Source organism: Nyctibius grandis, chromosome 16 (assembly GCF_013368605.1).
Source record: "Nyctibius grandis isolate bNycGra1 chromosome 16, bNycGra1.pri, whole genome shotgun sequence".
Classification (NCBI taxonomy): domain Eukaryota; kingdom Metazoa; phylum Chordata; class Aves; order Nyctibiiformes; family Nyctibiidae; genus Nyctibius; species Nyctibius grandis.
The window spans coordinates 6,035,951-6,048,582 of record NC_090673.1 but is presented as its reverse complement, the minus strand read 5'-3'; the positions used below and the strand labels follow the sequence as shown (position 1 = coordinate 6,048,582).

General features: G+C 57.1%; 2 protein-coding genes across 3 annotated transcripts in view; both read left to right on the top strand.

The window, feature by feature from the left end:
* Window positions 1–1,028, top strand: part of EXD3 (exonuclease 3'-5' domain containing 3) — a 248,277-nt gene extending 247,249 nt beyond the window's left edge. For both annotated transcript variants that reach the window (XM_068414141.1, XM_068414140.1), the window contains exon 22: window positions 149–1,028. In XM_068414141.1, the coding sequence (XP_068270242.1) occupies window positions 149–471 (323 nt within the window). In that variant the 3' untranslated portion in view covers window positions 472–1,028. The remainder of the gene's footprint in view (window positions 1–148) is intronic.
* A 6,325-nt stretch (window positions 1,029–7,353) lies between these two features.
* Window positions 7,354–10,665, top strand: NRARP (NOTCH regulated ankyrin repeat protein). The gene has a single exon (XM_068413998.1). It carries the CDS (start codon window positions 7,492–7,494, stop codon window positions 7,837–7,839), a length of 348 nt encoding a protein of 115 aa, XP_068270099.1. The 5' UTR covers window positions 7,354–7,491; the 3' UTR covers window positions 7,840–10,665.
* The last annotated feature ends 1,967 nt before the right edge of the window (window positions 10,666–12,632 follow it).

The window sequence follows — 12,632 nt, the reverse complement described above, 5'->3', positions numbered from 1 at the left end:
GGGATGCTCTTCCCCGGGGTGCAGGGCAGAGCCTGAACTCCCTGCGGGGATGACAGGCCCCTCACAAGCGTCGTTCATGTGGCTGAGCACAGACCCCGCTCATCACACCAGTGGCTGACGGTTTACCTGCTGTCTCCTCTCCCCGCAGGCTGCCTGGTGAGATGTGAGAAGAAGCCCAGCCAGAGCTGCGATGCTGCCATCCCAGCCCAGCCCAGTTACACCCCGCACGGCGAGCGGCTGGAGGGGCCGGAGCAGCGCGGGGCAGCCGCGGTGCTGCCAGGGGGCACGGTCCTGCAGGTCGCCACCATCCCCCCCGGGGTGCTGGACAAAGCTGAGCTCACTGACTTCTACTGCTGCACCCGCTGTGGGAAGGTGTTTTGGGAAGGGTCCCATTTTGGACGCGTCGTCTCCCAGTTTCAGGATGTTCTTGTTGCTGCCGGGGACGAGAAGAGCATCTATGAGCTGAGCTGAGAGGGGATGCGGGGGCTCCGGGCGGCTCCGCAGCGGGACAGGGACCGCAGGGGACGTGATTCCTGGTGAACCTCGGGCAGGTTTCGGGCCGTGGGTTTGCAGTGCGAGGCTGGAAGGGGACTCTTGTTTCGGGGTCCGTGGTGGAGGGGACAGTCACATTTGCACTGAAGGTTTGTGACAGCCCAAAAATACATGGCCTCCATGAGAGCAGGTCGTGTGTTTGTGTGGGCATGGCACGAAATGGCTCCCAAAGGGTCTCATCCAGCTCCTGGGGATGAGGGCAGCGGCTGAGACCCAGCGCAGCACCTCTCCCTTTATGGTACCCGCAGGAGGTGATGCCGAGGTGGGATCTGTGCAGTGAGGTCACCTCCAGTCATAGACACAGTCAACATCAAACTGCACGTCGGACCGGCCTTGAGCAGCATCCAGGAAGTAATAAATTGTCCGGTTTTGAATGGTGGATACAGATCAAAGGGAATTAAACCAGCTTTTTAATCAGCCTACAGTATCGTTTCCCTATCTGTCTACTTTTAAAAAAAAATAATTAAAAAATCCCATTGTCTGTGCCATACGAATGTTTAACATTTATTAGGGCAGTAACGAGCCCTCCGTGGTTTTATGGAGCCGTTTGATGGTGTGTTGGAAGGGCAGCTCCGGCAGCGCGCTCACAGGGCTGCGGGCTCGGGGTGGGCTGCCCACGCCGAGAGCCCTCCGACCCCCAGGTCACTTCACCTGCGCTCAGCTCCTGCCCCTGCGTTGCCGGATGCGATGACGGGGGGAACCCTGTGATAAAACAGCACCGGGGAAGAGTTTTATCTCTGTTTTATCTCGCCAGCCTGGATGAGACCTGAATGAGCAGCGTCCCTCAGCCTTGAGAACTCACGCGCTGCATCGGATATCGGGCCGGTTCCGCTTCGCCTCGTGTGCTCCTCGCACATCCTTCGCAGTTTGATGGGGACGAGGTGTTTGGCGTTCAGGCCAGCTTTAGTTTACAAAGGAATATATCAACATTGTTCCTCATCAGGCAGGAATGCGCTTCCCTCCCTTCTCCCCCACCTTATCCCCATCCCCTTCCGAGCAAACTTCCTTCCTCCTGTAATCTGGAGCGGAAACCTCGCCGCATATTTGACCGGCTCAGAGAAATCAGCTCCGGTTTTTCCCTGGCGTGACTTTGTGCCTTGAACTAGGGCTGGTCGGTCCCTAAGGCAGCCGGGGAGGAGGAGGAGGAGGGTGAGGACTGTACCGCTGCCCGTCCTCGATGCAGAGCCATTCTTCCAGCCAGATGCTCCCATCGAGCTCCCAGTTGCTCGGCTGCCGTTTTCAAATGAATTGGTGTGTTTCTGGGCACGCACCCAGGGCTGCCAAGCCCAAGGCTGGCTGCAAGCTCAGGCCCCTTGTGCTGCCCCACACCGCGGGAACGCTGCTCCCACGGGCCGGGGGGTCACTTCTGCTGGCCCCTCGCCGGCGGTAGGAGAGGAGGGAGGTGTTGGTGCCGCGTGAGGAGGGAGATTTGCATCAGGAGGGTGTTTGATCACTGGGAAATAGCCTGGGACTGGACCCTTCCCATCAGCCTGACAATACATGGGCACGACTCTCAGGCAAATGAGCCCCAAGCCGCTCACCAGGCGTGCCTCGGCGTGTGTCCCACGGGGGTATGGCCGTGTCACCCCCCAGACTGCCTCAACCCAGAAGTGTTACCACCTTTGTCGGTGACATGGACAGTGGGATTGAGCGCGCCCTCGGCAAGTTTGCTGACAACACCGAGCTGTGTGGTGCGGTGACACGCTGGAGGGAAGGGATGGCATCCAGAGGGACCTTGACAGGCTGGAGAGCTGGGCCTGTGTGAACCGCATGAAGTTCAACAAGGGCAAGTGCAAGGTCCTGCATGTGGGTCGGGGACAATCCCAAGCACAAATACAGGCTGGGCGGAGAATGGATTGAGAGCAGCCCTGAGGAGAAGGACTTGGGGGTGATGGGTGACGAGAAGCTCACCATGAGCCGGCAACGTGCGCTTGCAGCCCAGAAAGCCAACCGTGTCCTGGGCTGCATCCCCAGCAGCGTGGCCAGCAGGGCAAGGGAGGGGATTCTGCCCCTCTGCTCCGCTCTCGTGATACCCCCCCTGCAGTGCTGCGTCCAGCTCTGGGGCCCCCAACATCAGAAGGACACGGAGCTGTTGGAGCGAGTCCAGAGGAGGCCACGAAGATGCTCAGGGGGTTGGAGCCCCTCTGCTCTGGAGACAGGCTGAGAGAGTTGGGGCTGTTCAGCCTGGAGAAGAGAAGGCTCCAGGGAGACCTTCTAGCACTTTCCAGTACCTGAAGGGGCTACAGGAAAGCTGGAGAGGGGCTTTTTACAAAGGCATGGAGTGATAGGACGAGGGGGAACAGTTTTAAACTGAAAGAGGGGAGACTGAGATGAGATATTAGGAAGAAATTCTTTGCTGTGAGGGTGGTGAGACACTGGCATCACCTGGATGGGGAGAGTGATGCTGGTCCCATGGCCGTGCCCCTGCTTGCCCCTCACTGCGAGCAGGGCAGCTCTCCAGCAATGCAGGGGAAGGTTTTACCCTGAGACCTTGTCCTGCTTTGGTGGGGATAAAATTTATAGAATCTCTTTTCTGTTCCATTTTGTTTCAGTTTGTGGCCAGCTGTGGGATGGTGATCAAGGCCATGAGCAGTGACAGCCAGGGCAGCTGCCCCAGGCTGGCCCACAGGTGTGTTCTGTAACATTAACGTCAGGTTCACTATAAATGGGAAAGCTGCTGGGGATGGGGGAGCTTTTTGTTCTCCTTTGTTACTATCCCTGGAGGGACTTGCCACCACTCTCTGAGCTAAGTATAATTTTGTGCCTTTTGCATTAGCACCAATATTGGTTTTCTTATTTTATTAAATCTGTTTAAATTTCAACACACAAGTCTCCCTTCTTTTCCCAATTCCCTTTCTCAGCTGGGGAGGGGTCTTATGTGATGGAACAACTGGTTATTGTTTAGCCCTGGGTGCAGGCTAAATGGAGACAGACCCCCCCGCCCCAGCCCCTTCCCCACTGCTCGCAGACCCCAGGGCAGGGCTCCCCCCTCCTCCCACCCAAACGGAGGGAGACTGTTCCCACGCAGCCCCCCAGCACCCCATTCCTCCCTGCCCACATCCCCACGGCCGGGCAGGCGGCCTTGGCTGAGCCCCACATTTCCCCACCGGGGCTCCGGCAACCGCTTTGCCAAAAAGCCAGGAGGCAAAGCACCGGCGGAGGAAACCTTCGCGCTTCCTCCCGGCTCGCAGGGAGCCGAGCAGGCGGGTGGCTCTCCCTCGCCCGCCTTGCGCTGGGTCTCTGCGCTGGGAAGAAAAGCTCTCGTCTTTCCCACGCTCTCCGACACATTTTAATGAATTAAGTGGGGGCACGCCCCCTCGCCGCCTGCCCCGCATCCGTCCCCTCGGCTCTCCGGCTCCCTTCAAGGAGGCCTCCGGGGGTGGTTGGACTCTCGCTGGCTTGTCCGCCTGCCCCAGAGGACGGGCACTGCCCACCGGGCTCTTTTTTGGAAGAGGGGCTGTGACATGCCCAGCACTGGGGCAGCTCTGAACCCCTCCAGCAATGCCAGCAGCAGCCGTCCCTTCTCTCACCCACAGGCTCTCATGAGCAGGGGGGATTTTGGTTGTCGTGTCTCTTGAGGAGGGGAAAATTCGGTCCGTGCCTCTTGGTGTGACCGTTTGCTAAAGGCATCGCAGCGCCGGGTCTCGCTCGCTGCCGTCTGCAGCGCCGGCGCTCGCTGCTCTTCCCCTCTGCTCGGGAGGGAGCAGATAAATCACTGCTGGGGTTGCTGGGCCCCAGCAAGCGAGCGCCTGCTGGGAGGGAAGGGGCCACCCAGCACCCCTCGCCAGCCCCTCCACAGCCCCTCGCCAGCCCCTCCGCAGCCCGAGCCGTGCGGGGACGGTGGCCCGGCCGTACCACCGCACCCGGCTCCTCTCTGCTCACAGAGCTGGGGCACAAATTGAAGCCTAAACGCAGGGTTTCAAAATTGCCTTTTTATTTTCCTTTTTTTTTAAAAAAAATTGTTTTTTTTTTCTCTTTTCCCTCCCTCTCTGGCGCCGTTCCCAGGCCGAGTCCTGCCCCCACCTGCCAGCCCTGAACATTTGCATGGCTGGGTCCCTGCCCAGGCGCTTGATTTTTCTCACCAGTGTCACTGGCAAATGCAGATTTGCTTGCGAGGATGTAACTCTGGCCAAGCCCCGGGCCGGGGAGGTGTGAGCAATTCCCACTCTCCCACGGCTCGCTAAGTGAGCTCGACACCTCTCAGCAGGATACGGCCCATAAAGGCATAAAATCGGCTGTACCGGGTTATTTAGGAGGGGAAAGGATGGGGCGAGGCGGCAGGAGCGGAGCCCTGACCCCCGGGCTCCTGCCATCGCTATGACCTGCTGCTTTCCCTTTGCCAGCTCCGCTGCGGTGGGTTTAGTGCCGGGGAACGGTCACGGGCTGCCGCGGCTCCAGCGCTCCCCGACTGCTGCGGGGCGGCTGTTGGTGCTGCCAGGCTGTACCAGGGCTGTGGGCTCAGCCGTAACTGCCCCTGAGACATCCCGCCGCTTGCCCCGGCAAGGCGACGCAGGGCAGAAGAGGGCAGGGATTGCCATTGGTGTCCCCTGCTGCCACCACAGCTGGAGTGATGGGGCACAGAGCCACCACCCCCTACCTGGGACAGGGCCTGGAGTGGACAGGACAGGCAGCGGGTGGCTCCTCATCACTGTCCTGGGGCAAACCTGGCTCCTGGACCAGCATGTAGACCCCAAGGTCACCTCCGTGCCCTGTGCCAGCGCTGCGGGGGCTCCACGCCTTGGTGGCATGGGGATGTCCCGGAAACAGGACAGCAGAAGGGGAGTACCTGCAGCCCAGCTGCAGCCGCTGCCATGGTGCTGTGCCGGCCCCAAGCCCCGACCGCAATCACGTCCCAATCCTCCCTGTTCCACAAGAACGATGTGCTTCGACACACTGGTGTGAATGATGGGACTGGGAGAGCTCCGGCTTGGGGAAACCAAAGGGGGTGAGACGTGGAGACCAGAGAGGGATGGATGGGAATGGGATGGAGATGGGATAGGGATTGGGATTGGGATTGAGATGGGGTGGGCATGGGGAGGAGATGGGGATGGGGATGGGGATGGGATGGATGGGGATTGGATGGGGATTGGATGGGGGTGAGCATGGGCATGGAGTGAGTGTGAAGATGGGGAGATTGGCATGGACACAGGGATGGGTGTGGAGATGGGAATGGGGTGGGGATGGGGATGGAGACGGGGATGAGAAAAAAGAGCTGCAGAAATGGGTTCAGGAAAGGAGACCCTTACACGAGGAGCAATGGGAGCTGCTTTGCCGACTCCCTGCAGCCCAGCCCAGGGTGGGTGGACACCTCCAGCGAAGCAGCAGGACCCAGACCCAGCCTTCCCCAGCTGCTACTGGGAAAAGCCATGGGAAAACGCTGTGGGGCGAGTTGTGCCCCGAGCTCACAGCCACCGTCCTCCATCCGTGCGACAGACGGTTCCATCCAAGCACTGTTGCTCTTGGGGCAGAATTTAGCAGTTGGTTCATTTTCTCCCTTTCCATCCCCAAATGGACACACCAGCGCGGCCGGGTGACAGCACCTTGCCGGCCAGCTGCCCTCGGCGCGCCTGCTGTCACCTCGTTTTACAATACGCTCCTTCCTTTCTTCCCGCACCTCCCGCTCCGGCTGACCAAATGCCCGGCAGCCGCGGTGAGCACCGGCCGGGGGACGCTGCTTCCCACCCAGCCTCCGGCCGTTTGCTCCCCACAGGCCAAACGGGCGCAGGGAGGGCCCCTCCGGGATGGGTTTGGTGCTTTTTTGGTACCTTTGCACTATTTTGGGGACATTTTTGCCCATTTTCCTGCCTACCTGCAGTGTCTGCACCTCCCAGCGCTCCTGCACTCAGAGTCCGGTCATCGGATCTGACCCCGGATAAAGCCCCGTGCGACCAAGCTGAGTCACTCCGGGGCTGGTGGGACCTGGTGGGGGGCTGTGTCTTCCCCCCAAAAAATCAATCCCACCCGTGGATCCCCGAAACCTCGGGCGATCCCCCTGCGTGGCTCCAGAGGGGCCCGATCCCCCCGTCCCCACCCGGGACCTGGCCCTGTTTGCTCACGGGAAGAGAAACCCGCAGCCAAACGGTGTCACCCCCAAATCTGAAGGGGTTTGCAAAGACACCCACCCCCCCCGCAGCACCGTGGTGACCCCCGGCCCCGCGGGGTTCGGGGCCACCGGCTGGGGGTGAGGCGGCGGGCGGCAGGGTCCCGGAGGCGCAGGGGGTGGCTGGGGACGGGGACAGCACTGCGCTGCGGGGCGACGCGGGCGGCGGGGCCGGCTTCAGCCGCCGGGCACGGCTCGGCACGGCTCGGCTCGGCTGGACGGTGGTGCCCCCTGCCTGTGGCCACCGCGCCGAGCCGGGATAGACCGAGGTGGGCTGAGACCAGCTGAGCCGTGCCGAAGAGGGCCATGCCGGGCTACACCGGGCCGAGCGGAGCCGAACCGAGCGGAGCGGAGCCGAGCGAAGCCTGAGCCGAGCCGAGCCGAGCCGAGCCGAGCCGGCAGCGCCCCCCATCGGGCCCCCCCACGCGGCAGCTCACGGGCCGGGGGCGGGGCACCCCGCTCCTCTCCGCCAATCCCGGCTCGGGGGGGGCGTGGCCTCCCGCCGCGGCCCCGCCCCCTCCCCGCCCGGCCTCTCCAATGGGCGCGCGGCGGCGTTGCCCCGCCCCTCGGCGCCGCGTCACGGCCGTGCCATTGTTATGCAAATAAAAGGGTGGGTAAAAGGCGCGGCGCGGGGCCGGCTCCGCTCCAGACAGGCCCGGGGCGGCGGCGGCGGAGCGGCGGCGGCAGCGCGGAGGCGGCAGCGGCGGGGCCGGAGCCGCTGCGGGGGAGATCGGCGGCGGCAGCAGTAGTAGCCCAGCAGTAGCCACTCGCCACCGCATGCCCGGGCGGGCGGAGGCGTCGCCGTCCATGCGGGGGACGGCGGGGGGTGAGGCGGCGGCATGAGCCAGAGCGAGGTGTCTCCGTGCGGGGCACCCCCGCCCAGCCAGCGGGTCTTCCAGGAGGCGGTGCGGCGGGGCAACACCAAGGAGCTGCAGTCGCTGCTGCAGAACATGACGAACTGCGAGTTCAACGTCAACTCCTTCGGGCCCGAGGGGCAGACGGCCCTGCACCAGTCCGTCATCGACGGCAACCTGGAGCTCGTCAAGCTCTTGGTCAAGTTCGGCGCCGATATCCGCCTGGCGAACCGCGACGGCTGGAGCGCGCTGCACATCGCGGCCTTCGGCGGCCACCAGGACATCGTCCTCTACCTGATCACCAAGGCCAAATACTCCGCCGGTGCCCGGTGATGCCGGGGACACCCCCCCCCGCTCCCCACCCCCGGCCGCCAAAGCTGCTCCCACCCCCGCGGGGGGTTTATTTGGCGAAGATTTGGGGCCTCACGCAAAACCACCGTTCGCCTGCTTTTACAGTCATTTTTTTTTCCTTCCAAGGGTTGTTTTCCTACTGTAATGTGGTTTTTTTTTGGTTGTTTTGTTTATTTTTTTTCCTCCATCTACCTCGGCTGCACTCACAGTATTCACGGTTTCAGTTTGACATCTGGGCAGATGCTTTAAAGCCTCCCACCATCCCCTCCTCACCCATATTTAATCCTCCCTCCCCCTCGCTCCCCTCGCTCCTTCCGACTTAAAAGTATTCTGGCTCAGACACGACTTCATTTCAACGCTCCCCAAAACCCACCTGCCTTCCCCCCCACCGGTGCTGGGGTTCCCCCACCCCGGGAGCGATGCCCTGGGACAGGCTGGGGGCTCCCGGCCACCCATGGCCCTTCCCCGGCGAGGAAGAGCAGCAAAGTCTTCCTCTCCTCGCAAGCCAAGTGCTTTCCCACCGCTGGTTTTTCTTTTATTTCCGAGGCGACTCCGTTGGAATATGACACACACGGTTTTTGCACCCCGGTTGCTCCTTTTTTTGGTTTGTATTGGGGTTTTCCACTTTGGTTTTCTTTTTTTTTTGGGGTGTCCGAAGAAAGTTTGCGTCCTCACCCGCTCCTTGAATCTGTTTAGCATGGGCGAGATCCCAGGAAAAGACATTGAATCCTTCTGGGTTTTGTGTGTAAAGGGGGATTAACAAATCCTGGACCTTTTTTTTTTTTTGGTGTTGTTTTTTTTTTTCTTTTTTTTTAAAAAAAGTGAAATAAACTCTAGAGGCAGAGGATTTGCTTTTGCACAGAAAAGGGGCGCGAGCGCTCTCTGCTGCCTAGAGAGATGCCGGAAAACTACTGAAAATAGTTTGGGAACTTTGGGTTTTTTTTCTTTTGGTGAAACTTGGATAACACTTCTCAATGCAGAACGATTCATTTGATGTATGTAAATTCACCCGCCTTTTATATTATATATATATATGCCGAAATATATATATTTATAAAAGAATGGGAGGAAGAAGAGGAAGCCACCCGAAGTCGCATTTTGAAGTGACTGCACGTATAATCGCAAATGCTGCTTTTTTTTTTATTGCTATGGCACAAGAACATCCATTTGGAAAAATGCAGAAAAATTTCAGAAGTCTCCTTTCTCCCGCTGGTCTTTTCAGCCCTCTTCTCTTCGTCTGCACTAAAACCATCTGTCTCACTGCCGTCTCCCCCACTCCTCTCTTACTCCCTGCATCCAAACCATTATGATTTAAAAAAAAGAGAGAGAGAGAGAGAAAAGAATTACCTGCTGGTTTATTTGGGTTGTGTCTTAACTATTTATCATGTATGTATATATTTGTGGGTAAAGATTGTGAGCCTGGTTTTGTTTTGAAGCTGGTGGTGAGTGTTTCAAAAATATGGTTTGGGAAATATGCTTTTTTTGTTTTGTTTTCCTAGTCTTAAAACTAAAAAAAAAAAACCACTTGAGTCTGCCGTGATTATTTCCCATTGCACTGAATATTCTGCTTTGTCTCTGATGGTTTCACCTGCAGTTTGGTTTTGGTTTTCTCCACTTCAACGATTTGAGATGATTTGAAAAAGCTCCAGATTTAAAGAAGAAAAAGAGGGGGGGGAAAAAAAAAGCCCTGTTGAACTTGTCTACTGTTAATGCTGTAATTTGCAAGGAACTGCTTGGCCGAAGTCTTTCTGTGAGCATGGAAGGGGGTGTCCAGCACTTCCACTGGTGCTTCTGTGCGATAGTGGCGGGGTGGGAACAAGATCTTTTCTAGCGAGGTTTTTATTGTCGTTACCAGATGGTTGCACATTTATATTGTTGGGTTGTTTTTTTTTTGACTAAATGGATTTGCCACAATGAAATGTCATAACATTTATGACATGCTATTAAAAAGTGTATTGTAAAGCCAAGTTCTAGATGGATTTTTAAAAAGAAATCTTGGTTATAAACCCAGTCTAAAGGGAGCTCTGTCCAGTGTTGTAAAGACAACATGATGTAACCCATATTTATATTTTTATAAAATACCTATTAAGACTGTGAATCTCCTGTGTGAATTGCTGGGTGAGTTGTTTTTGAGAAAAGTATTGTTCCTTTCCAGCCTCCTGGAGCTTTAGACACGCTGAGATTTGGGGAAACTGTACGTCGGGGAAGGGGGTTTGCTCTGAAATTGTGAGTTGATGTATTTTTACATCCCTTTGTATTTTTACTGAAAAGCTGCTGCCCTTCCTAGTCCCTAGAGTTTCAATTTTTCTATGCAACCCCCACACTCCCCCCCAGTGTCTCTCTTGATCCTGAGAAGTAAAAGGGATGCAGATTGATTCAAATTGAAATGAGGGTTCCCCCCACCCCCCTTGTTGGCTCATCGTGCTGCTGACCCTTCATGCCAAAACGGGGAGTACAAGGAAAAAAATAAATAAGAGGCAGGTGGGGGAGGCTCGTTCGTGCATGACTGGTCGCCTTCAGGCAGTCATCTTTTTAATTATTATTATTATTTTTGTAAGAAGAATATATTGATAATGTCAGTGAAATAAGCAGACATTGAAGCTGATGCACAGATTGCTCCAGAAAGGAGTTTTTCTGTAGATTTTTTTCTTTAGATGCAAATACCTTTTTTAATTATGTTAATTAATGTTAAGAATTTTTAGGCTTATATTGAAGCTGTATGTGGGTCACTATATGATCATTTCTAACTGGATAAAGTCTGTACAGTACAGCATATTCCTGAGTGTATGATATAGACGTGTAGCCCCAGAGTGCGAAATTTATAAATAAATTTTTCATTGATCTTTTTATAAAAAAAAAAAATGAAATGGCTTTTTTGTTTCTTCTTTCTCATGTGGTTACGGGCGAAGCCGCACGGCTCCCGGGGTGGGGGGTGGCTGGCTGGGCTCCCATGTCCCCATCTTTGTGTCCCAACCTGCAGCTCTTGAAGGGTTAAATGCATCCCCAGAGGGTGATGGTTGGGGTGGATTTTCAAGGGGGGCTGCTGGTGGGTGCAGCCCCTGCCCAGCCAATTCCCACGAGCTGGAGGAAGCCCCTAGGGTTGGGACTGGGGGTAATCCTGGTTTACCCCATCCCAGTGTTTGGAGGCTGATGGAGGGGTGATGGCTCAGCCCTGAAGCCTGGTTCTGGACTGGGTTTGAGATGGTGCCCCAGGGTGGGAGGTGGGAGCCCTGTAGCCGGTCCCAGGATGGGTCCCAGCACCAGTGATCACAGCCCATGGGAATGGGGCACTTCTCTGGGTCTGCAGCTGCACCCACATGGCTCCCTGCAAACCTTCCTGGGCATTTTTTATCCCTATCTGGGCCTTAGCAAGGGTTTGAGGTGGCCTGGTCCTCACCAAGCCCTTGGGCTGTGATGTCACCTCCAGGCAGAATCTGATGGTGGCTTCAGCCATCCCCTGGAAGAGGCATGGGGTGAAGGTCTCCATCACCAAAGGCATCTTCGACCCCTTGCGTGGCTCAGAGCAGGCCAGTGCCCAAAAGCGGGCTGAGCCCTGCTCCTCTGGAGGTTTTCCAGGCAGGATCCAGCTGCTCCGGGACGTGGGAAGAGCAGAGGCAGCCCCATGCCTGCACCGGCTGGGCCCTGCCTGCAGCCGGGGCTTTGAAGGCAGGGTTTGGGTAAGCCTCCCTCACTGGCACTAGTGTGGGTTTCTGGATGAGGCTTTTTCTATATTGATAACTTTTGCCAGCTCTGGAAATGCCCAAATCCCCAGGAAATTTGTGCCATGCCCAGTTTAGCACCAGGGTGAGGGTTCCCAGGGGTGCCAGGAGTGGTATCCTGCAAATGGCAGTGGGGAGGAAACCTGGAGAAAAGGCTCAGTGTGACCCTCCCAGGTTGGCCAACCTCTGCTCCAGAGTGCCAAGCCCTGTGCCATCAAGTGCCAGCGTGGGACGGTGCCTGGGACAGACGCAGCCGGCTGCCCCGGGGTGCCCTGGGGACACACAGTCCAGCGTGGAAAGGAGGGGCACTGAGTGACCCGGCTGGTTTTTAGCAGGAAAAAAAAAAAAAAAGATGATGCCAAGACCATCAGTTGCAGACACTGGTGGTCCTGTGGGTTTATCACCCGGGGTCTCGCAGCAGCCGCCAGCTGGGGCCAAATCTGCAGGATGTGTGTGCGGGGCGAGCATCGCTCCCCTCTCCCGCTGTGGTACGGTTTTGTCCTACTTGGGCACTGCATGACACCGACCCACCGGCGAAGGCCACCAAACCACCCGCCATCACGGTGCTCCCCAGGGCCGGGGCGCTGCGGGGCCCCACCTGCGGGCGCAGCTCACCCCTGCCCGTCTCCCTGTGCTTGGGATGCTGCAAAAAAAACCCTCATCCTGCGGCTTCTCACCGTTCATGTTGTCCCGGGGCTGCAGGATGGGTTTTCCCGAGGAACCGCAGCGTTTCTGTGCAGAGCTCCTCTCCCCGTGGCACAGGGACCAGGCCCCCTGCACGGCCCGTGGCCACCCTGCATCGCAGCTCTCCTCTCTCCACAAACCCTGTCCAAGAAATCTAGGAACTCCAAAGCCTTGCTTTTTTTTTTTTTCCTTTCTTTTTTCTTTTCCCTTTTCTATTTTTGTTCCAATAAAACAAAAATATTGGATCCTTTGGTGGTGTAAGCACATTCTTCTGGCATTTTTGCGTGTCCCTGGCTGCGCGTTATTGTCCGCCGGCCGCATTACGTAGGTACTGTTGTTCCAAGAGAAAAAAAAAAACAAAGCAAGAATTTG